The 22054-nt window shown below is 45.1% G+C and overlaps 1 protein-coding gene across 2 annotated transcripts in view; it reads right to left on the bottom strand.

Annotated features, from left to right (window-relative positions):
• The window catches only part of GFY (golgi associated olfactory signaling regulator), a 387029-nt gene that overhangs the window by 149269 nt on the left and 215706 nt on the right, over positions 1-22054 (bottom strand). Inside the window, exon 1 of one of the 2 annotated variants that reach the window (XM_063942896.1) lies at positions 11250-11777. The exons of the other annotated variant lie outside the window; for it this stretch is intronic. Coding sequence (XP_063798966.1) covers positions 11250-11760 — 511 coding nt within the window. The 5' untranslated portion in view covers positions 11761-11777. Of the gene's footprint in view, positions 1-11249; positions 11778-22054 lie in introns of those variants that run through there. 2 annotated transcript variants of the gene reach the window in all.

Here is a 22054-nt window from a genome sequence, read left to right as displayed (position 1 = left end):
GATGCCACTCCTTTGATATCTTGGCTGTGTGCTTATGATCGTGGACCTGCTGAAAGATGAACCGTCACCCCAGTCTGAGGTCAAGAGCGCTCTGGAGCAGGTTTTTATCCAGGATGTCTCTGCACATTGTTGCATTCATCTTTTAGTCTATCATGACTAGTCTCCCAGTTCCTACCGCTGAAAAACATCCCCACAGCATGATGCTGCCACCACCATGCTTCAATGTAGGGATGGTCTTGGCCTGGTGATGAGCTGTGCCTGTTTTCCTCCACACATGACGCCTGGCATTCACACCAAAGAGTTCAATATTTGTCTCATCAGACCAGAGAATTTTGTTTCTCATTGTCTGAGAGTCCTTCAGATGCATTTTGGCAAACTCAAGGTGGGCTGCCATGTGCTTTTACTAAGGATTGGCTTCCATCTGGCCACTCTACCATACAGGCCTGATTGTTGGATTGCTGCAGAGATGGTTGTCCTTCTGGAAGGTTCTCCCCTCTCCACAGAGGAATGCTATAACTCTGACAGAGTGACTATTGGGTTCTTGGTCACCTCCCTGACTAGGGCTCTTCTCCCCCGATTGCTCAGTTTAGACGGCCGGAAAGCTTTAGGAAGAGTCCTGGTGGTTCCAAACAAACTTCTTCCATTTACGGATGATGGAGGCCACTGTGCTCATTTTTCTGTACCCTTCCCCAGAGTTGTGCCTCGAGACAATCCTGTCTCGAATGTCTACAGACAATTCCTTTGACTTTATATGATAAAAAACAATGGTCACCAGCGCTTAGTTGCTTATAAAGTGTATATCACTCACTCAATTAATTAATAAAACTTAGGATGGTAGGTTATGTTGAAAAAATGTGTGTTACATTTAATAGAAACATTCACGTAAAAGCACAAATGTCATTAAGACACAATCATTAAAATAAAAAAAACATTCATATGTCGTGACACATTTATTTATCGCCTCAATAAGGATTTATATCATACCCCGGCTAGGACTCCCTCTGGAAATAAGTCCACACTGAGTAATCTGGGCTGCCAACACCAGCGAAACGCGTTGAGACTGTTTGACACTCCATCTAAATGCCCCCAATATCCTTGGACATTCCATTCAGCTCTACCTACACCGCACTAATTGGACAGCTCTTCCCTTGGACGTCACCACCTGTGGAGGAACTGGAGTCACCACTATCTGCTTAAAAACGCTTGCACCATTGTGCTTAATAAGGGATCCAATCGAACTCCACCGCTTGTATCATTTCTCCAACCAATCAGTGTGGACTTATTTCCGGAGGGAGTCCTAACCGGGGTATAATATAATTCCTTATTGAGGGGATATATAAATGTGTCACAACATATGAATGTTTTAATGACATTTGTGCTTTTACGTGGATGTTTCTATTAAATGTAACACACATTTTTCAACATAACCTACCGTCCTAAGTTTTATTGATTGAGTGATATACACTTTATAAGCAACTAAGCGCTGGTGACCATTGTTTTTTATCATATATAGTATCTTGGGGACTTACCAACCCCTACACCAGCAGCTTTTGACAGCGCACTCCTATATACTCTTCTATACTCCTTTGACTTTATGCTTGGTTTGTGCTCAGACATGCACTGTCAAGTGTGGGACCATATATAGACAGGTGTGTGCTTTTCCAAATCATGTCCAATCAACTGAATTTACCACAGGTGGACTCCAATTAAGCTGTAGGAACATCTCAAGGATGATCAGTGGAAACTGGATGCACCTGAGCTCAATTTTGAGCTTCATGGCTAAGGCTATGAATACTTATGTACATGTGATTTCTAAGTTTCTCTTACGTCCTAGAGGATACTGGGGTCCAATTAGTACCATGGGGTACAGACGGGTCCACTAGGAGCCATGGGCACTTTAAGAATTTTATAGTGTGGGCTGGCTCCTCCCTCTATGCCCCTCCTACCAGACTCAGTTTAGAAAATGTGTCCGGAGGAGCCAGTCATGCTGAAGGAAGCTCCAGAAGAGTTTTCTGCATTTATTTTATCTGTTTGTTATTTTCAGGCAGGGCTGGTTGGCACCAGCCTGCCTGCTTCGTTGGAGTTATGGGGGGTGAGGGGGGGGGGAATCCCAACCTCTTGAAGGGTTAATGGTCCCGTTCCCTGCTGACAGGACACTGAGCTACTGAGGTTACTATTTGCAAGACCCACCATGGCGAACGTACATTCCCACAGCATGCTGCCACCCAGAGCCAGTAGAAAGAAGAGTGGTGAGTACTAAGCCAGCGTCCCGGTTAGCGGGGAGCCGGCCATTATGGCATCAAGAGGGTACAGAGATGCACGATTCCAAATGGGGTGGAATGCGTCTCCAGATACAGTGCACAACTGCGTCTCAGTACACTGTACACGGTACCCATACTGGCAACACAGCCTTAAAATGGTTTCTGTCCATTTTAAGCGCTAAATTCCTCAGCCAGTATAAAAAAAAAGCGTGAAGACCACGCGCCATTGAAGGGGTGGAGCTTCACTATGAGAGGATCCAGCACCTCACCAGCACCATTTTCCTTCTGCAGTGGACACAGACGCTGACTGACAGGGACGCGCAGCTCCTCCGGTGTGACTCTAAATTACCTGAGTGGTACCGGGGGTCATAGCGGGGGGGAGCGATTACTAGTGTACTTTGTCCCCTATCAGGGTACTTAGTCTGCAACCTGGCTAAGCTTGGCATTAGTGGTAAGGGAGCGGTGGGGGCAGGCTCCAAACAACTCTGTCTCCCTGAAGGGCTCTTTGTGGGTTAATTGTGCTCAACCTTTTCCTGTGTGTGTGTGTGTGTGTGTGCGCTGTCACATTTACATTATGTCAGGCAAAGAGTGTGTTTCTTGTACAGCGGAGTGTTCCTCTGCACCAGGGGGCTCTCTACTGGGTACTCAGGGTTCACAGAATAGCGGGGCTAAACCAGAGTGGGTTAAATCTTTGAAGATAATTATCTCCACTTTTTCTACAAAATAGTCCCGCAATTAGAAAGAGACGCAATACTTAAAGCAGACTGTGGATGAGTTTGTAAGCAGAGACTCAGTCCCTAAAACAGCATCTCAGTCCCCTCCCATCTGTCCGCAAAAGCGATCTCTGGCCCATATCCTGCAGTCTGACCCTGACGCTGAAGGGTCAGACTTGGAGGACGGTGAGGTAGACTTGGAGGGGGGGAGGGGGGAATGCAGCTCTGTCACAGGGAATAGAGGCTCTTACAGAAGCTATCAGATGTTCTGCATATTCCTGATAAGGTGTCAGTGGAGTGTGAGGAGTCACTTTTCCTGTGTCTAAGGAATTGAATACCCTGTTTGAAGAACCATGGGTTAATCCCGATAAGAAATTTCAAATCCCTAAAAGGTTGCTCTCATCTTTTCCCTTTCCTCTGGAGGATAGAAAAAAAAATGGGAAAATCCACTGATAGGCTGTAACGAAAAATTGTATTTCCTGTTCCTGGTGCAGCCTCCCTTAAAGACACGGCTGATCGTAAAATTGAGACTACACTCAAATCATTGTACACAGCTGCTGGGGTGGCCCAAAGACCCATTATTTCATGTGCGTGGATCACAAAAGCCATTGCAAGATGGTCAGGTAACCTAATTGAGGGGTTAGATTCCTTGTCTAGGAGGGATGTTTTACTCCTGCAGCATATACAGGACTCTGCGAACTTTATGGTGGAAGCCATAAAAGAGATAGGCTTGCTTGACGCACGCACCACTGCTATGGCAGTGTCGGCACGCAGGGGCTTGTGGCTACATCAGTGGACTGCTGATGCGGACTTCAGGAAAGGCGTGCAAGGTCTACCATTCACAAGAGAGGCCTTGTTTGGAGATGAACTATACAAATGGATCTCTACAGCTATTGTGGTTAAGTCTACATATCTTCCTTTTGCAGCCCCCCCAACCAAGAAGACTTATTCAGATTCTAAGTTACAGTCCTTTCGGACGGCCAAGTTCAAGAGCAAATCCAGAGGTGCTTCTATGTCTTCCAGCGGTGCAAGAGGTAAACCACGCAAGCCAGCAACTGCAGGTGCTCGGGAACAAAGCCCAGGCTCTGATTACTCAAAGACTTCAGCATGACGGTGGACCGCAATGCCTGAAAGGCTGCCAGGTGGGAGCCCGACTACAATTCTTCAGTCAGATCTGGTCAAGTTCATGACAGGATCCCTGGGTCATAGATCTTATTTCCAAGGGCTACAGACTAGAGTTCCAAAAGCTCCCACCTCACAGATTCTTCAAATCAGGCCTGCCAGTTTCACAAAAGGAAAGTATAACTTTACAGTGTGCCATCCAAAAACTGGTACAGACTTTGGTCATGGTTCCAGTTCCACCTCATCTGATCAACAGGGGGTACTATTCCAACTTGTTCGTAGTACCGAAACCGGACGGTTCGGTGAGACTGATTCTGAACCTCAAGTCTTTGAACCCGTACTTACTTTCAAATTCCAGATGGAGTCTCTGATAGCGGTAATCTCAGGTCTGGAGGAGGGGGAATTCCTAGTGTCTCTGGATATCAAGGATGTGTACCTTCACATTCCGATCTGGCCGCCTCATCAGGCCTATCTACAGTTTGCACTGCAGGTCTGTCACTACCAGTTCCGGGCCCTGCCTTTTGGTGTCTCCACGGCACTGAGGGTGTTCACCAAGGTGATGCAGAGATGATGTTTCTACTCCGCAAACAGGGAGTGAACATAATTCTGTACCTGGATGATCTCCAGACAAAAGCACCATCCAGGGAAAGGTTGCTGGACAGCATTGGTCTCTCAACCAAACTCCTCCAGGATCATGGGTGAATTCTGAACCTTCCAAAATTTCACCTAGAGCCCACACGGAGGCTCCCATTCCTGGGAATGATACTGGACAAAGGGTCGCAGTAAGTGTTCCTTCCATTGGAAAAGGCATTGGTGATCCAGTCGATGGTTCGGGATGTCCTGAAGCCAACCCAGGTGTCGGTGCATCTGTGCATTCGCCTTCTGGGGAACATGGTGGCCTCTTACGAGGCTCTTCAATACAGAAGTTTTCACGGAAGACCCTTCCAGCTAGATCTGTTGGACAAATGGTCAAGATCGCATCTTCACATGCACCAGAGGATCCGTCTGTCGCCAAAAGCCAGGATCTTCCTTCTGTGGTGGCTACAGACTTCTCACCTCAACAAAGGTCGGAAGTTCCAAATTCAGAACTGGATTCTATTAACCACAGATGCAAGCCTCAGAGGTTGGGGAGCAGTCACTCAGAGGGTGCAGTTTCAAGGAAGATGGTCAAGTCAGGAAGTCGTCCTTCCAATCAACATTCTGGAACTCAGGGCCCTTCAGCAGGCCTCCCATCTTCTTTAAGATCGGGCCATTCAGGTCCAGTCGGACAATGTAACGCCAGTGACGTACATAAACAGACAGGGCGGAACGAAGAGCAGAGCAGCAATGTCAGAGGTGTCAAGAATTTTCCTCTGGGCAGAAAGAAACCTGTGGCATTGTCAGCGGTCTTCATTCCTGAAGTAGACAACTGGGAAGCAGACTTCCTCAGCATGCAGGACCTGCACCCGGTGGAGGGCGGCCTTCACCCGGAGGTGTTCAAGTGCTTGACAAGTCGATGGGGATATTCACAGATCGATATGATGGCCTCTCGGCTCAACAAGAAGCTCAATCCAGACTATGATCCAAGCCGGGAAGGGGGTAACGTCTCAGCATTACCATCGTATTTGGAAGAAATACGTTTCTTGGTGTGAGAGCAGAAATTATTCTGCGGTGGAATTTCATCTGGGACATTTCCTGCTTTTTCTGCAGGCAGGTGTGGATGTGGGCCTGCGTCTGGGCTCCTTAAAAGTCCATATTTTGGCCATGTCCAATTTCTTTCAGAAACAATTGGCTTCTCTCCCTGAGGTCCAGACGTTCTTGAAAGGTTTTCTGCACATCCAACCTCCCTTTGTGCCTCCCACGGCACCTTGGGATCTCAACATGGTGCTGCAGTTTCTCCAATTGGACTGGTTGGAACCGTTACGGGAGGTAGACGTAAAATATCTTACGTGGAACACCGTCACACTGTTGGTCTTGGCTGCAGCAAGATGTGTGTCGGAATTGGGGACTTTGTCTGATAAAAGTCCCTATTTAATTTTCTATGAGGGCAGGGCAGAACTCGGAAGTCATCAGCAATTTCTTTCTAAAGTGGTGTCTGCGTTTCACATCAACTATTGTGGTTCCGGTTGTTACCGACACTTCTGCTACTTCAAAGTCTTTGGATGTTGTTAGGGGTTTGAAGTTGTATGTGAAGAGAACAGCTAGTCACAGAAAAATGGACTCGCTGTTTTTTCTTTATGATTGGGTGTTCTGCTTCAAAGCAGTCTATTACATGCTGGATCAGCTTACTATCCAGCATGCTTATTCCTCGGCAGGTTTGCCATGTCCAAAATCTGTACAGGCCCACTCTATTAGGTCATTGGGTTCTTCCTGGGCGGCTGCACGGGGTGTTTCAGCTTTACACCTCTGCCGAGCAGCTACTTGGTCAAGTTCGAACACGTTGCCAAGTTCTACAAGTTCGATACTTTGGCCTCTGAGGGCCTTCAGTTTGGTCATTCAGTTTTGCAGGAACCTCAGCACTCCCCCACCCGGTTTGGGAGCTTTAGTACATACACATGGTACTAAATGGACCCCAGTATCCTATAGGATGTAAGAGAAAATAGGATTTTAATTACCTACCGGTAAATCCCTTTCTCGTAGTCCGTAGAGGATACTGGGCGCCCATCCAGTGCTTCATTCTTCCTGCAATTTTACTTGGTTAAGTAATGTTGGTTCAGCTATGGCTGTTCCTGTTTCAAGTTTGGTTAGCTTGGCTTTCCTTTTGTTGTGTGTGCCAGTTCGGAATCTCACCACTGTCCTTATCGATCCTTCTCTCAATGTATGTCCGTCTCCTCGGGCACAGTCTCCTAGACTGAGTCTGGTAGGAGGGGCATAGAGGGAGGAGCCATCCCATACTATCAAATTCTTTAAGTGTCCATGGCTCCTACAGTGTTTCCCCAATAATAACACTGTCTTTTTATTTTCAGTCCAAAAAACACCATAGGGCTTATTTTCGGGGTAGATCTTTTTTTAATTAACATTACAGCAATTTCAATAAACAGGTAAGTAAGGAGGTCAAAACAGACAGGATAGTAAATAAAATGATGACCGTTATGCTCCCCTAGTCCTGCTTTTATCCCCATAATGCCCCTCAGTCCTGCTTTTATCCCCATCATGCTCCTCAGTCCTGCTTTACAATACTTTACTTACAGGGTTTTTTTTGTCTTCACTTTCCTCTCTTTCTGTAGTCTCCTCCGCGGTGCTGCTGTAAATGGCGCTGGCACGCACGCCAGCGTCATTCACAGAAAACGAAGGGAGGGTGCTCGCTCACTGTGAGAGAGTGAGACGCTGCAGCTGTGATTGGATGCCACTGTTAAATCTTTAACAACGGCTTCCATTTTATGCGGGGGGGAGGGGCGGAGCTGGGGGCATTGTAGTGTAGCGCAGGGACCGGACAAAATGGGGATTTTGCTAGGACTTATTTTCGGGGTAGGGCTTATTTTGGACAGTTCTGCAGAAGTAAGGGTAGGTTTTATTATCGGGGTAGGTCTTATTATCGGGGAAACACGGTAGTGGACCAGTCTATAGCCCATGGTACTAAATGGACCCCAGTATCCTCTACGGCTGGCTTTTTTCAACCAGTTGCCGCGGAGCCAGAGCAGCTTCCTGCACCTTCAGAGTGAACTGTTGGCCCGGGCTCTTCTTAGAGGATCAGTCGTGCTCCGGCCGTGACGTATGCCTTGAAGATGCGGCGGTGTGATATCATAGGTCACGGCCGCCGTGTCTCACCACCCAGCCAGCCCACTTGCCTGCATACACAGCTTTCCTTGCCCACCCACATCCACACCTGCCCGCCCGCCCGCTGCTCAGTATTCGCAGCACTCCACTATAAACAATCCCCGCCACTGAGGGACGGGGAGGACGACAACTGATCGGTAGTGGCTAATATTTGTTTTGTTTTTTCTCTTGTGGGGAACAATAGGATTTATTGGGGAGAATAAGGATTTATGGATTTATGGGGGGGGGGGGGGGGACAATTTGAATAATTCATGTGGGGAGCAATAGGATTTATGTAGGGAGCAATATGATTTATGTGGGGAGCAATGTGATTGTTTTTCCTGTGTAGGCCAATGTATGTGTGGATTTTTTTTTACTATGAGGGCCAATGTGTTTTTTTGTTTTTTTCTGTTGGCAACTGATGGTGTGCCTTGGCAATTTTAAAATATTGTTCGGTGTGCCACGAGTAAAAAAAAAGGTTGAAAATCACTGCTCTATGGACTACGAGAAAAGGATTTACAAGTAGGTAATTAAAATCCAATTTTGTTATTTTTAATAAATTTGCAAAAATCTCAAAAAAACTTTTTTCACGTTGTCATTATGGGGTATTGTGTGTAGAATTTGGAGGGAATAAATGAATTTATTCCATTTTGGAATAAGGGTGTAACATAACAAAATGTGGAAAAAGTGAAGCGCTGTGAACACTTTCCGGATGCACTGTATATGTACTGGGCTGGCGCTACTATTTTAAAAATGTCAGAACTGTTTTGTTTTACAATAGTGTTGTGACTGGTACTGTAATAATTCTACTAGCAAACAGAAAGGACATGATAATTTCAGTTGATAACATAGTTGCACCAATACAGTATTTCTAGCAGTTATGCAGGGCCGGTGCTAGGGGTTTCGGCGCCCACCTGCAAAAGATAAATTTGCGCCCTCCCATACGTAATAAAGGGATAGGTGTACGCTGCAAAAAGGGGTGTGATCTCACCTGAAAGGGGCGTGGACACACAATAGTACTCCAATTCAAATTACACCACACAGTAACACAATCTTATTCATATTACACCATACGTAGTGCCCATGATTCATATTGTACCACATAGTTGTGTACCTTATTCAGGTTACACTGTGGGTAGGGGGGCTAGGCTCCACTGGGAGGGATTAGGGTTAGGCACTAAGGGGGGAAGATAGGGTTAGGCTGCGGGAAGGGAGGGGTAGAGGATATAGCATACTTACCTTCCCCTGTCAGGATTTAAGCATCGGGATGCCGGTATCGCTGTCCATGAGCATGTTGTTGAGCTACAGTAACAGAGTATAACACCGCACATGCAGGGCGCCACAGCAGGAGGATGGGGTATACCGTGCCCAATACTAAGCTATACAGATAAACCCTCAGCTACACTATCCCTTGCCCCTTCCCATTGTGCAGCTTTCACTGCATCCATCTGCCCCAGCCTCACCCAGCGGTCACCTGGGACAGGATGCACAGTGCTGGTCACTGCATTTTGCAGTGCATTACTGTATTACACACATGTCCTGCAGTAGGTGATCAGTATGACACAAGAACCTGTGTGCAGGTGTCCAATTCACTTGTTAGTCACCTCAGACATGGGAACAAGACATTTTTAACCCTTGTGCTGCCAGTACATAAATGAGGTATGAGCAAACAGTGCAGACAGAAGCATAGCAATAGAGGCACCTAGTGGGGTATGCAGCCCCCCCAGACCCCAACTTACATCATACTTGACACTGACTTTCAGCTACAGAGCTCTCTTCCTCAGAGACATGGCTTTGGAGTACACAGCAGTGAATACAGGGTGGTACTGGTAGCCAGTAATGCGCTCCATGTCCAGCTGTACTTAGCCTTCTTGAGGGTCCCTGCAGATAGGCCAGCCCGGGGTGGTGCAGCAGGAGTGGGGGCAGACTCAGGGAGCTGATAATAGCAGCACTGCGCTGCCAAGTGGATGCTACTTGTACTTACAGTACATGGCGTGGGCGCAGCAACTATAGGACGTCCAGGGGAAGAGAGGCAGGTCCTATCAGCGCAGCGGCAGATGAGATTTCCTCCGTGAAGGCAGCACACTTCAAGCTACCGGCGCCGCTGGTGAAGGTGCAGGGAAGGAGGGGGAGGAGGGCTAGGAAAGAGGAGGGAGGGAGCCGGAGGGAAGTGAACAAGAGCCGCTCTTCACGCTACTGCCAGCAACAGTAGAGTATGTAGCAGAGGCTGCAGAGCAGGGAGATCGCCTCTTTGGTCCGGTGCCTCCCTGCTTTGCAGGATCTGCTGAGCGGTTTGCGCTGGCTCTGCAGCTATGGTTTAGTTTTGGTTTTAAGTTTAACTCATCATCGTTTTGGTTCTGGCAAGTGTTTTGGTTCGGATTCCGTTTTCGGTTTAAAATTGATAATCACTGATAAAAATCAATATGAAAACAATATATAAAATTATATAATTTGTATCTGTGTACATGCAATCCAAAACCCAAGTTTGATTTGTAAATCAGAGTTCCAAACTGACAACAGACTTAAGGCTGGTGATTCCGAACTGGGACTTGATTTGACTCCAAAGTCTTAATTTCTGTGTGTTCATTTTTCAGGAAAACCAAATCACACATCTCTATTTAAAATGATTGTTTACTGAGGTTGGGGAATATGGTTATTGCCGAGTCATCATGACTTGAGTAGTTTGCAAATAACTCTGCTATACAGGGAAAGAGCGGGTGTTATATTTTTATATGTGGCTGGAGTTCTTCATTAAGTGTAGTAAACCCGGATACAAAGCATCAAGAGACATTAGTGACAAATGTATGACAGCAGATAGCATAAGGATAATGTGGTCAATACAGGACAAATCATAGCATACTCACAAATATAAAAAAACAGGCTAGTACTGTATGCTGTCAGGTGACATATGAGGGTAGTAGTGATTGTTTGAGGCATATTGGGGGAAATTTATCATAGCTTTGATAGAGATAATGGGCAGATGAACTAAGCCTTGGAGAGGTAAACTGGAGAGAAAAACTACCAATGAGCTCCTATCGTTTTTCAAACAAAGCCTGTAATATGGCATTTAGGAGCAGATTGTTTGGTACTTTATCTCGGTCCACTTTCTTTCTCTTCAAGGCTTAGTACATCTCCCCCAAAGTTGAAAGAGGTGAAGAACTTGCCAATCCTCTCTTGTAATTTTTCAAACACAGCCTGTTAAACATCAGTAAGCTGATTGGTTGGCACTTTATCAAAGGTTTGAGAGCGATAAATCTCTCCATAGTACAAAAGACTAACACAGACAGTAAAAATGCAAAGTTTACAGGTAAATAATTATAGTAGGATCCAATAAAGGAGAGCTATCAATCAATATATGTACCTATGTAATATGTTTCTTTGTGATCAATATTATGTATTTTCAGGGTTGCATTGTTACCTTTTTGTTCTTTGTCTCCTATATATTTGTGATGAACGAGATAATGTGTGAAGTCTGTTAAATGATTCCACATGGTGAACTGAGTTGAATTGTCCATGTCAGCATTAGTCAGGTTTTCTGAAGAGGTTAAATTGGGAAGAAATGTAAAGTTTGACACGTTAACACTATCTAATAGCTCTTTCCTAGATGCACTGGTTGTAGTGAAGCCATAATGGGTGGTGTTTGGTTCATGATTAAATATGCCACTCTGAAACATGTCAGGCCTTTGTGGCAGAAGCCCTTCTGTATCATTCTGTGTAGAAGAATTCTCATCAGCTACTTGTATTTCGTTAGCACTGTAATGATCATATGCTGCAAGAGACGAGTTAGATCCACCAAGAGTACTGACTTTGTTAGCATTAGAATTGATGAGCGCCATCAAAGGCTGCAAAATGCCAGAAGCCATGGTCAGCTTTGTGTAGAATGATAAAAAGCAGATTAATGACATGTAATAAGACCATTTGAATACCATCTTGTTTTTCCCTTTCATGTTTCTACAATAAAACAAATAGAAGTGCATTAGATATGCAAGGTAAAATTCAATATTAAGATTTATGCAAGTTATAGGAAAATACCACTTGCAGTGACATCTCTTATACAGAAGAAAGCATTCAGATGAATGCAAAGGACATAAATAAGACATACAGGTGTGTCCTCTTACATCTTTGCTCCGTGACTACAACTCGCGTTACACAACGCGTGAGTGCACTGTGACTCGGTAGCACTGAGCATCTTAGCCGTACAGTAATGCAATAGGACGCATGATCAGCTTCTGCTGATTAAAATGATATGCAGCATGCCTATACTGTGTGTGACTATGACTGTATTTGCATACAAAATCCAAAAAAGTGGCATTTTGGATACAGATACAGTCACAATAGCAACCCTAAATGGCTGTCTAGCTGAGCTCCAGGAGTGGATGAGCGCCAGTTGGCTGCCACTGAACCCAGATAAAACAGAGGTCCTTATGATACGACCGCAACATCAAAGGACAAGACTGCAGCATAGCCAACCAACTGGACTTACACTCGGGGATTCAGAATTACAGACCACTGATCGTGTGCGAAATCTTGGCGTTGTCCTGGATGGTGGCTTGACACTTAAACATCAGATACCAGCCACAATCAAATCCTCATTCTTTCACCTGAGGAACATAGCCAGAATCAAGCACTTAAATCCCTCAGATGATCTGCCAAAAGTCATACATGCATCTGTATCATCTCGATTAGACTACTGTAATGCCCTCTACCTTGGTCTCCCAGCTAAAGAATTGCACCGCTTACAGCTGGTGCAAAACACAGCTGCCAGGCTGTTAAACAACCAGCCCCGTTCTAGCCACATAACACCCATCCTCTACTCCCTTCACTGGCTGCCTGTAAGATGGCAAATCATCTTCAAGACTGGCTTACTGGGTTTCAAAGCACTACATGACCAGGGCCCAAGGTACCTGAAGCAGCTTCTGACCCCATACTCCCCCACTCGATTACTGCGATCTGTAGATGAAGGACTTTTAGCAGTACCTAGAATCTCCCGTAATTCATCTGGGGGTCGAGCCTTTAGTCATGCGGCTCCGACTCTATGGAACTCACTTCCCCGCACAGTGCGAGAGGCCCCAACTATAGAATCCTTCAAAAGTAGACTCAAGACTTTCCTGTTTACTCAAGCATTTCCATAGTGTCCCTTTTAGTATCTTCATGCTTCTGTATTTTATGAAAATGTACTTCATTATTTTCTGTACTATATTATGCTATGTATTTTTTAAGCACCTTGAGTCCTATTGGAGAAAGAGCGCTATATAAATAATATTATTATTATTATTACTACAATTATTCACAGAATATAGGCATGCTGCATATCATTTTAATGACCAGGATCTTCTTGTGCGTCCTATTGCATCATTATGCAACGAAGACGCAGTTTCATGGGAAAAGACTCTCAGCACTACCGAATCCTGCCACGGCATGGCGAACCTGAAGGTTTTTAGTGTGATTGCAGCAAGGATGTAAGTGGAGATGTACAAAAAATGCATGCACTCCAATCTTCCCATCTTACCTCTCTTGCTAACCATAGGCAGTGCAGTACAAAGCTTATTATTCTCATTTACACCACAATCAAATGTTCACCATTTACAAATGTACACACCAAATCACCTGCTCTCTACAGTCCAATGCTTAATAGATACTGTAGTCATCTTCTAATTTTTATGCTCACCACAGTCCAATGTTTGCCATATACAGTACAGTCATCTTATCATTATTTAGTTCATCACAGTCCAGTGAACAGTACCTACAGAGTTACTATCTTCATGCCCACCACAACCCAATGATCAATATATACACAGCCATTGTATCATCCTCATGGTCATCTCAGTCCAATGCCCACCTCGGTCCAATGCCCACCATATACACAGCCATCTTATCTTGCCCACTACAGTGTATACACAGCCATATTATCCTCATTTATTATTTACTTATTACTAGTTATTTATATAGTGCACACATATTCCGCAGTGCTTTATAGAGAATACTTGGCCTTTCGCATCAGTCCCTGCCCCAGTGGAGCTTACAATCTACACAGGGGCGTATTGGGATAGAAAACCAGCCGGGGACATACAGTATCTGGATGATGCCCTACTGGAGGCGCAGTCTGTTGAGGGGGTGGAGTATGTCACGCTTGGCAGGAAACTTGCTCCTCATAGGGCCTGATTCTGTTGGATGTATTTGCAACCTTCCCTGGGTCTTTTACAAAAATTGGGTTTGCTACTTTCTGCTAATGCAGCTCCCTGGTGTACATCCGTGCATATGAATGACAAGGACTGAGACACCCACTGTCAGTGTCTACAGACGCTCCAATTATGCTTCGTGCGTCATTAGACGCCACCATCGGTCACACCACTGACACTTTTACCAGCCCTATGCTAGGTGCAGATCATATGTCTGAGTAGGGCCTCCAATGTGAGCAATTCAGCGTCTCTATACGTAAACCACTATCAGCAACATGCCCGTGTCACTCCTATAACATGCCCATACTATGTTACAGCTGCACCTGATTAGACAACCACCTGTAAATACCTAAGAAGGACCAACAGCAATACTGGCAGTGTATGTTGAGCTGTGTATCAGTGTGTGAGGTGCCGTATGTACAGGAAGCTGTGCATCAGTGTGTGTGGTGCTGGGTGCAGGGGGCTGTGTGTGTCAGTGTGTGAGGTGCTGGGAAAAGGGGGCTGCGTTTGAGGTGCTGGTGAGGGGCTGGATGCAAGCAGCTGTGTGTGTGGTGGTGAGTGCAGGGGGCTGTGTGTGTGTGTGTGTGTGTGTGTGTGTGTGTGTGTGTTGCTGGTGAGGGGCGTGTGTGTTGCTGGGTACAGGAGGCAGTGTGTGTGGTGCTGGGTACAGGGGGCAGTGTGTGTGGTGCTGGGTACAGGGGGCAGTGTGTGTGGTGCTGGGTACAGGGGGCAGTGTGTGTGGTGCGGGGGGCAGTGTTTAAGGTTCTGGTGAGGGGCTGGGTGCAAGGGGCTGTGTGTGTGGTGCTGGGTGCAGGGGGCAGTGTTTGAGGGTCTGGGTTCAGGGGGCTGTGTGTGTGGTGCTGGGTACAGGGGGCAGTGTGTGTGGTGCTGGGTACAGGGGGCAGTGTGTGTGGTGCTGGGTACAGGGGGCAGTGTGTGTGGTGCTGGGTACAGGGGGCAGTGTGTGTGGTGCTGGGTACAGGGGGCAGTGTGTGTGGTGCGGGGGGCAGTGTTTAAGGTTCTGGTGAGGGGCTGGGTGCAGGGGGCTGTGTGTGTGTTGCTGGGTGCAGGGGGCAGTGTTTGAGTGCCTGGGTGCAGGGGGCTGTGTGTGTGGTACTCGGTGCAGGGGGCAGTGTTTGAAGTCTGGTGAGGGGCTGGGTGTAGGGGGCTGTGTGTGTGGTGCTGGTACATGGGCAGTTTGTAAGGTGCTGTGTGTGTATATGGGACTGTGTGTCAGTGTGTGAGTGTTGGAGCAAGCTCTCACATGTGGGCTGCAACCAGGGTAGTCCTCTCTGTGGTGGTTGTGCCCCGCCCCCCTTCCCTTCCAAGACAACACCAGGTCGTTTAATCTTTTCTTAGTACAGCTGCTGCTGCAGCGCAGGCTGGACTCGCCGGAGCCGTGGCTATGAAGCTACTGGATGCTGCCCGCAGCAAGCACAGTGAGAAGCCAGACACTACACATATCCAAGCTGGCGACCTCTCACTGTACTGGGTAATTTGCATAGTGGTGGCATCTAGCAGCTTCATAGCCGTGGCTCCAGCGAGTCAAGCCTGTGTTGTGGCAACAGCTGTACTTAGAAAAGATGAAACAACCTGGTGTTGTGGGGGAAGGGAGGGAGGGGAAGCACGGCGACCATGACCACCATGGAGGGGACGGACGCTCCAGCCCACCGGCAATCGTCCCGGCATCCCGATACGCCCCTGAATCTACAGTTTATTCCCTATCACGTGTACATGGTGTGGCCTACTAGGATAAATTTGTTGGGAGCTACTTAACCTACCAGTATAATTTTGGATTGTAGAAGAAAACCGGGGTACTCGGCGGAAATCCATTCAAGCACAGGGAGAATATACAAACTCCACACAGTTAGGGCCATGGTGGGAATAGAACCCATGACCTCAGTGCTGTGAGGCAGAAATGCTAACCATTATTACATCATCTGTGGTACCCACGCCTGGAGTACCCCAGTATGCCATAATCCACCCCTTAACCGCAGCAAAATGCTGCTCAAGAAACTGTCAGGTAAAGGAACACTGAAAGGGTTAATTGTGTTCACTTGCATTGCCTAGCAATGCCCCATGGGAGGGGGCTAAGTGTGGAGGTTTAGAGACCCAGGAGAATCCCGCGGGTCTGGAAAGCGGGAACCCCTGAAGCGCAGGGATTGGAGGAAGCGGTGGCGCGAGGTGTGCCAATAAAAGAAGGAGAGGATGAAGGAGGGGTGTGCAGTGAAGTGGCTGAGCGCAGCGGGTGAACCGAGCCGTGGGTAGCAGCTGAGGACGGAGCTGCAGTGTGAGAGGGCGGGAAGGGAGTCGCCGGCCGCCGCCAGCCAGGGAGCGGAAGACCGGGTGAGAGCAGAGTCGCTGCGTGCACCCGGAGGTCTGCCGAGCAGGGGGGCGCCTGTAAAGGAGAAAGGGAGAGATGCACCAAATAAGAGCCGCACATCACCGCCTCGGCCCAGCACAGGGGGAGCCTCCTGGTGGCCTCTCAGCAGGGGACAGGACAGGGAGAGCAGTGTCCTGCTGCAGAGACACTGCAGTGAGAGGAGAAGAGGATCAGATCAGCATCGCCAGAACCACGGAAGGGAATTCTGCAGTCCCATCAGACAGGTACCCGGTACACCCCAACTCCTGCTATACCCACTCCAGCAGCTACACTCACAATCCTCACCTTACTGGCTAATAGTATTGGGCCCCATCAGGCGGGGAAGGCTGACACTATAAGTGACTCCCAGGGAACAAAGGGGACACTTCTGACCCAAAGTGCCTCAGTAAAACACTTCCAACTTAAAGCACTGTACCACAGTTCCAAGTAATGATGTTATACATACAGAGATGAACTGTGTTTAGTCGTGACTCCTCCACTAGAGGCCGATACGAGACTGTACGCTAAGAATGACCTTACCTTTTTGTGGATACAAATATGGGTAGCACCGTTAGCTATTATTGCTGTGTTATATTACAGATATTCCGTTCTGCACACCTTCCTCTGAATACTTACCTTACGTCCACTGACGTCTCCTCAGGAGTTTATTGTTAAGGTACAAGTGTCCTGTAAAGGAGACACTGACCACAAACGCCACCTGAGGTGCAGGAACCGAACAGTAGTGCCCGGCGTGTAGCGCCACCCTATGGACAGTTTAGGAAGTGCATCACAACTACTGTCAGGGCATTTCTTACCTCAAAATATTATTGCAATTCAAATGATGGCTATTATATATGATATGTATGATTGTTTGACCAAAGTATTGTCATACCTTTGAGATACCTAAGCTGTGAATACTGTTATAGACAGGGAAAGAATCAGGGAATTGTAATGATGTTCGACCTATACAATTGCTAATAATAAGAATTGAGTTAAAGCGATGACTGATACTTTCAGTTAAATAAATGGTTGTCACCGTCTCCCTGTGTAGTGGTCCTTGAGTACACTGTGTTTGGGTTGTCCTCCCGGTGTCCTTCTGGTCCTTCTATAAAGAAAAGAAAATATATCCCAGCACTTAAGTTTCTCAAGTGAATTTATATATTTCCCACTACAATTATCAGGGTATCAAAATATGTAAATAAATCCAATAAAAATGTTCAAATGAATATATTTTCTTTATTCAAAGTATAGTGTTAAAATCACATCATCAAAGAAAATTTCTCTGGCTCTATTTCTATATAAAATCAAATAATAGTGAACCCTAATACCGGTATACTTAGACAAAACAGACCAACATAAAACATATATAGTCAGTGATACGCCTTTTTCAGCGATTTACTCACTCAAACTCCACAGCTGTAGTCTCCAGGCAAGCTCTAATTCCTTTTGGGAGATTTGAATTTTTACTGGGGAAAAGGTCCTATCTCTCCAGAAGTAAAAAGTGTCCAGCCAGACCAGATAACTCTGCTCAAACAATATTCAGTCTTTGTGTAGCATCTCCTGATAATACAACAACATTCTTTGTCAGGGGTGTACCAAGCATAAAAAAACTTACATCAACGCCACAGGTCCAGAAAGACACGGGTGTCTGCCGGCAGACAGTTGTTAGTGCCTCTGCTATCAACTAGTTTCGCCTGTCTAAGCAGGCTTCCTCAGGATGGCCGAGTGCACTTACTACCCCGTTCTTTAAACCCTCCTTGGCGTCTGTTGCTATGGCGACCGTGATCCCCCTCGTGTGCTGCTGTTCCTTGCGTCACGTCACTTCCGGTTAGACTCTTCCGCCTACAGGAAACTCCGCCGCTTCCAGCCCCGCATTGTGTTACTATGGTAACTGGAAACTCCTCGTGCGCTGATGGTCCTTGCGTCACGTCACTTCCGCTTCCCGTCTCAGTTGTCATGGTTACTCAGACTCTTTCTGTTCACAGCGTTTTTTGCCATAGTAACTAGTGGCGTCTTTTGCTCTCACTTCCGTCCTCTTTTTCTTAAGTGAATTAGCAGTGTCCTTTATCTGAGTTGTTATAATAACCCCTGCTACTCCATGTAGAAGATCTCATAATATTCGGAATCGCTCTGTCATATACACATTTCCTCCTTTATATTTAGTCTGTGGCACCCTAGTATTTCTTGTTTCGACAGTCATTAAAATATAACTTTATTCTATCATCTTCCTCTTCAGAATTGTCGCGTTCTGGTTGTCCAGGATTAACACATTAACATACAATAACATAAAACACAAATCAGTGCCAATATAGAGCGTTATAAGTAATTACCCCCCCCCCCCCCCCATATAAAACTTCATTTCCTAATCTTAGGTTTCTATATCTTATTCTTTTAAGAACGGATGGAGTTCCCAATCTATATTTAATCCTTTCGGCAAAAGGGTCTCCAATTCATAAATAGTTCTCGCTCCTTCCTTCAAGAGTTCACAATCCCAATCCCCCCTCTCCATGATTTCTGTATCAGTTTAATTCCAATGAACTCCAAGGCTGCAGGATTACTATCATGGACTTTGGAGAAATGTTCTGGAATACTGTGATTGTCTTTCTTCGTTCTAATATTATTTAAATGCTCATTTATTCGAGTTTGGAGGCAACGGTAGGTCTTCCCTACATATTGAAGCCCACAGGGGCAGGTCATCAGATAGATCACTCCCTTCGAATTACAGGTGATCTTATCCTTTATTTTATATTCTTTTCCTGTGCTATTGGATTTGTATTTCACTGTCGGTTTCGTTGATGTATTTTTCATTTTTCTACAGACCACACAATTATTACACCTGTAGAATCCCGGTTCCATATCCTTTAACCCTGTTGTTCTTTCCTTCTTATTCTTACAATAACTTCTCACTAGACTGGTCTTTAAAGTGGGTGCTCTTGTATATATTATTATAGGTTTTGCCGGTAAAATTTCCTTTAACTCCTCATCTGTAGTGAGGATGTGCCAATGCTTGTATATACTCTCTTCTAAGAGTCTCCGCTGACTTGAAAATCCCTTCAGGAACATCACATCATCTTATTTCCTCTCGTCCTTAGCTTTATATTGGAGGAGAATGGTCCTGTTCATTTCATCCACCTCATCTTTATTCATCTCCAGATCGCTCTTTCTATAATTCTTTTCTCCAAATTTCTTTATAAGGTCCATTGCTTGTGTATCGTAATCTACTTTCTTAGAGCAATTTCTCCGTATTCGTTTCATCTGACCTTTAGGGACATTCGCCAACCACTTTGGGTGATGATTGCTCTTAAAATCTAAATAACTATTGCAGTCCACTTCCTTACTGTATGTTCTTGTTTCAATTCGATCATTCTCAATAAAGATGGTTAGATCTAGAAAATTGATACTGGTGTCACTGATCTTGCGTGTGAATTCCAGATTATATCCAATTATATTAATCTTTGTGATAAATTGTTCCAGATCATCTTTTGTCCCATTCCAGATGATGATCACATCATCTATATACCTTGCCCATAATACAAGGTTAGGAAGGTACTCATTATCGGCCCATATAACTTCATTTTCCCACTGGGCAAGGAAGAGGTTAATATACGAGGGTGCGAAATTCGTACCCATCGCTGTTCCCTGGGTTTGTCTATAATACTTGCCCCCATACCAGAAGAAATTATGCTCCAGTGTGTATTTGATACCTTTCAATATGAAATCAATTTGGTCTTCTTTCATATTTGACTCATTTGTAAGAATTTTCTGAACATTTTCTATTCCCTGGTCATGTAAAATTGAGGTATAGAGTGATTTAACATCACACGTTGCTAATAAATAGCCTTCTTCCCATTTCATCCTGCTCAGTATATCCAAAATTTGCATAGTGTCTTTGACATAGCTTCGTTGTGTGCTGATTTGCTTTTTCAGAAAAACATCAATGTAGCATGATAGAAGCGACGTTAATGACTGGATCCCTGCCACTATTGGCCTTCCGGGGGGTGGGTGGTTATATCCTTATGGATTTTTGGTAAATGGTAGAATAATGCCACTTTCGGATATTCCGGGTATATGTATTTAAATTCGTCCTTGGTGAGTATTCCCTTTTCCAAGGCATTCTTTAGGATCCTTTCTAGGTCCTTCTTATACTCTTCCATGGGATTCTTCTGTAATTGTTGATATGTACTTGTATCTTCCAATAATCTCATACATTCCTTATTGTAATTTCCTTTATCCATAATTATAATACCCCCCCCCCCCCTTTATCCGCTTGTTTGATCACAATCTCTTCATTCTGTTTAAGGCTCTTCAGGGCTTTTTTCTCTAACGCTTAAATTCCCTTTCCCCATTTTTTCCACCTTCTCCGGGATCCTTTTGATGTCTTCTTCCACTAGTTTCTGGAAAGTACTCTGTAAATGACCTTTCAACTGTGCAGGGTAAAAGGTAGATTTTCTTTTGAGATCTGAGTGCTCATATGGTTTTGACTTCATTTCTTTCTCCATATTATTCTCTTGTTCACTTCTTTTAAAGAACTTTTTCAGTGTAATTGTCCTAATGAATTTTTGGAGATCTACTATTGTATCAAATTTATTGAGGGTGTTTGTTGGAGCAAATTTAAGTCCTTTCTCGAGGACTTTTACTTCAGAGGGGGTCAATTTATAATCACTTATGTTGAATATCCCCTTCGTGCAACTTCGAGCAATCATCACCCAAAGTGGTTGGCGAATGTCCCTAAAGGTCAGATGAAATGAATACGGAGAAATTGCTCTAAGAAAGTAGATTACGATACACAAGCAATGGACCTTATGAAGAAATTTGGAGAAAAGAATTATAGAAAGAGCGATCTGGAGATGAATAAAGATGAGGTGGATGAAATGAACAGGACCATTCTCCTCCAATATAAAGCTAAGGACGAGAGGAAAAAAGATGATGTGATGTTCCTGACGGGGTTTTCAAGTCAGCGTAGACTCTTAGAAGAGAGTATATACAAGCATTGGCACATCCTCACTACAGATGAGGAGTTAAAGGAAATTTTACCGGCAAAACCTATAATAATATATAGAAGAGCACCCACTTTAAAGACCAGTCTAGTGAGAAGTTATTGTAAGAATGATAAGAAGGAAAGAACAACATGGTTAAAGGATATGGAGCTGGGATTCTACAGGTGTAATAATTGTGTGGTCTGTAGAAAAATGAAAAATACATCAACGAAACCGACAATGAAATACAAATCCAATAGCACAGGAAAAGAATATAAAATAAAGGATAAGATCACCTGTAATTCGAAGGGAGTGATCTATCTGATGACCTTCCCTTGTGGGCTTCAATATGTAGGGAAAACCTACCGTTGCCTCCAAACTCGAATAAATGAGCATTTAAATAATATTAGAACAAAGAAAGACAATCACAGTATTCCAGAACATTTCTCCAAAGTCCATGATAGTAATCCTGCATCCTTGGAGTTCATTGGAATTAAACCGATACAGAAATCATGGAGAGGGGGGGATTGGGATTGTAAACTCTTGAAGGAAGAAGCGAGAACTATTTTTGAATTGGAGACCCTTTTGCCGAAAGGATTAAATATAGATTGGGAACTCCATCCGTTCTTAAAAGAATAAGATATAGAAACCTAAGATTAGGAAATGAAGTTTTATATGGGGGGGGGAGTAATTACTTATAATGCTA

This window comes from Pseudophryne corroboree, chromosome 10 (assembly GCF_028390025.1).
Source record: "Pseudophryne corroboree isolate aPseCor3 chromosome 10, aPseCor3.hap2, whole genome shotgun sequence".
Classification (NCBI taxonomy): domain Eukaryota; kingdom Metazoa; phylum Chordata; class Amphibia; order Anura; family Myobatrachidae; genus Pseudophryne; species Pseudophryne corroboree.
The sequence above is the reverse complement of the archived record's forward strand: the minus strand, read 5'-3'. Positions and strand labels throughout refer to the sequence as shown.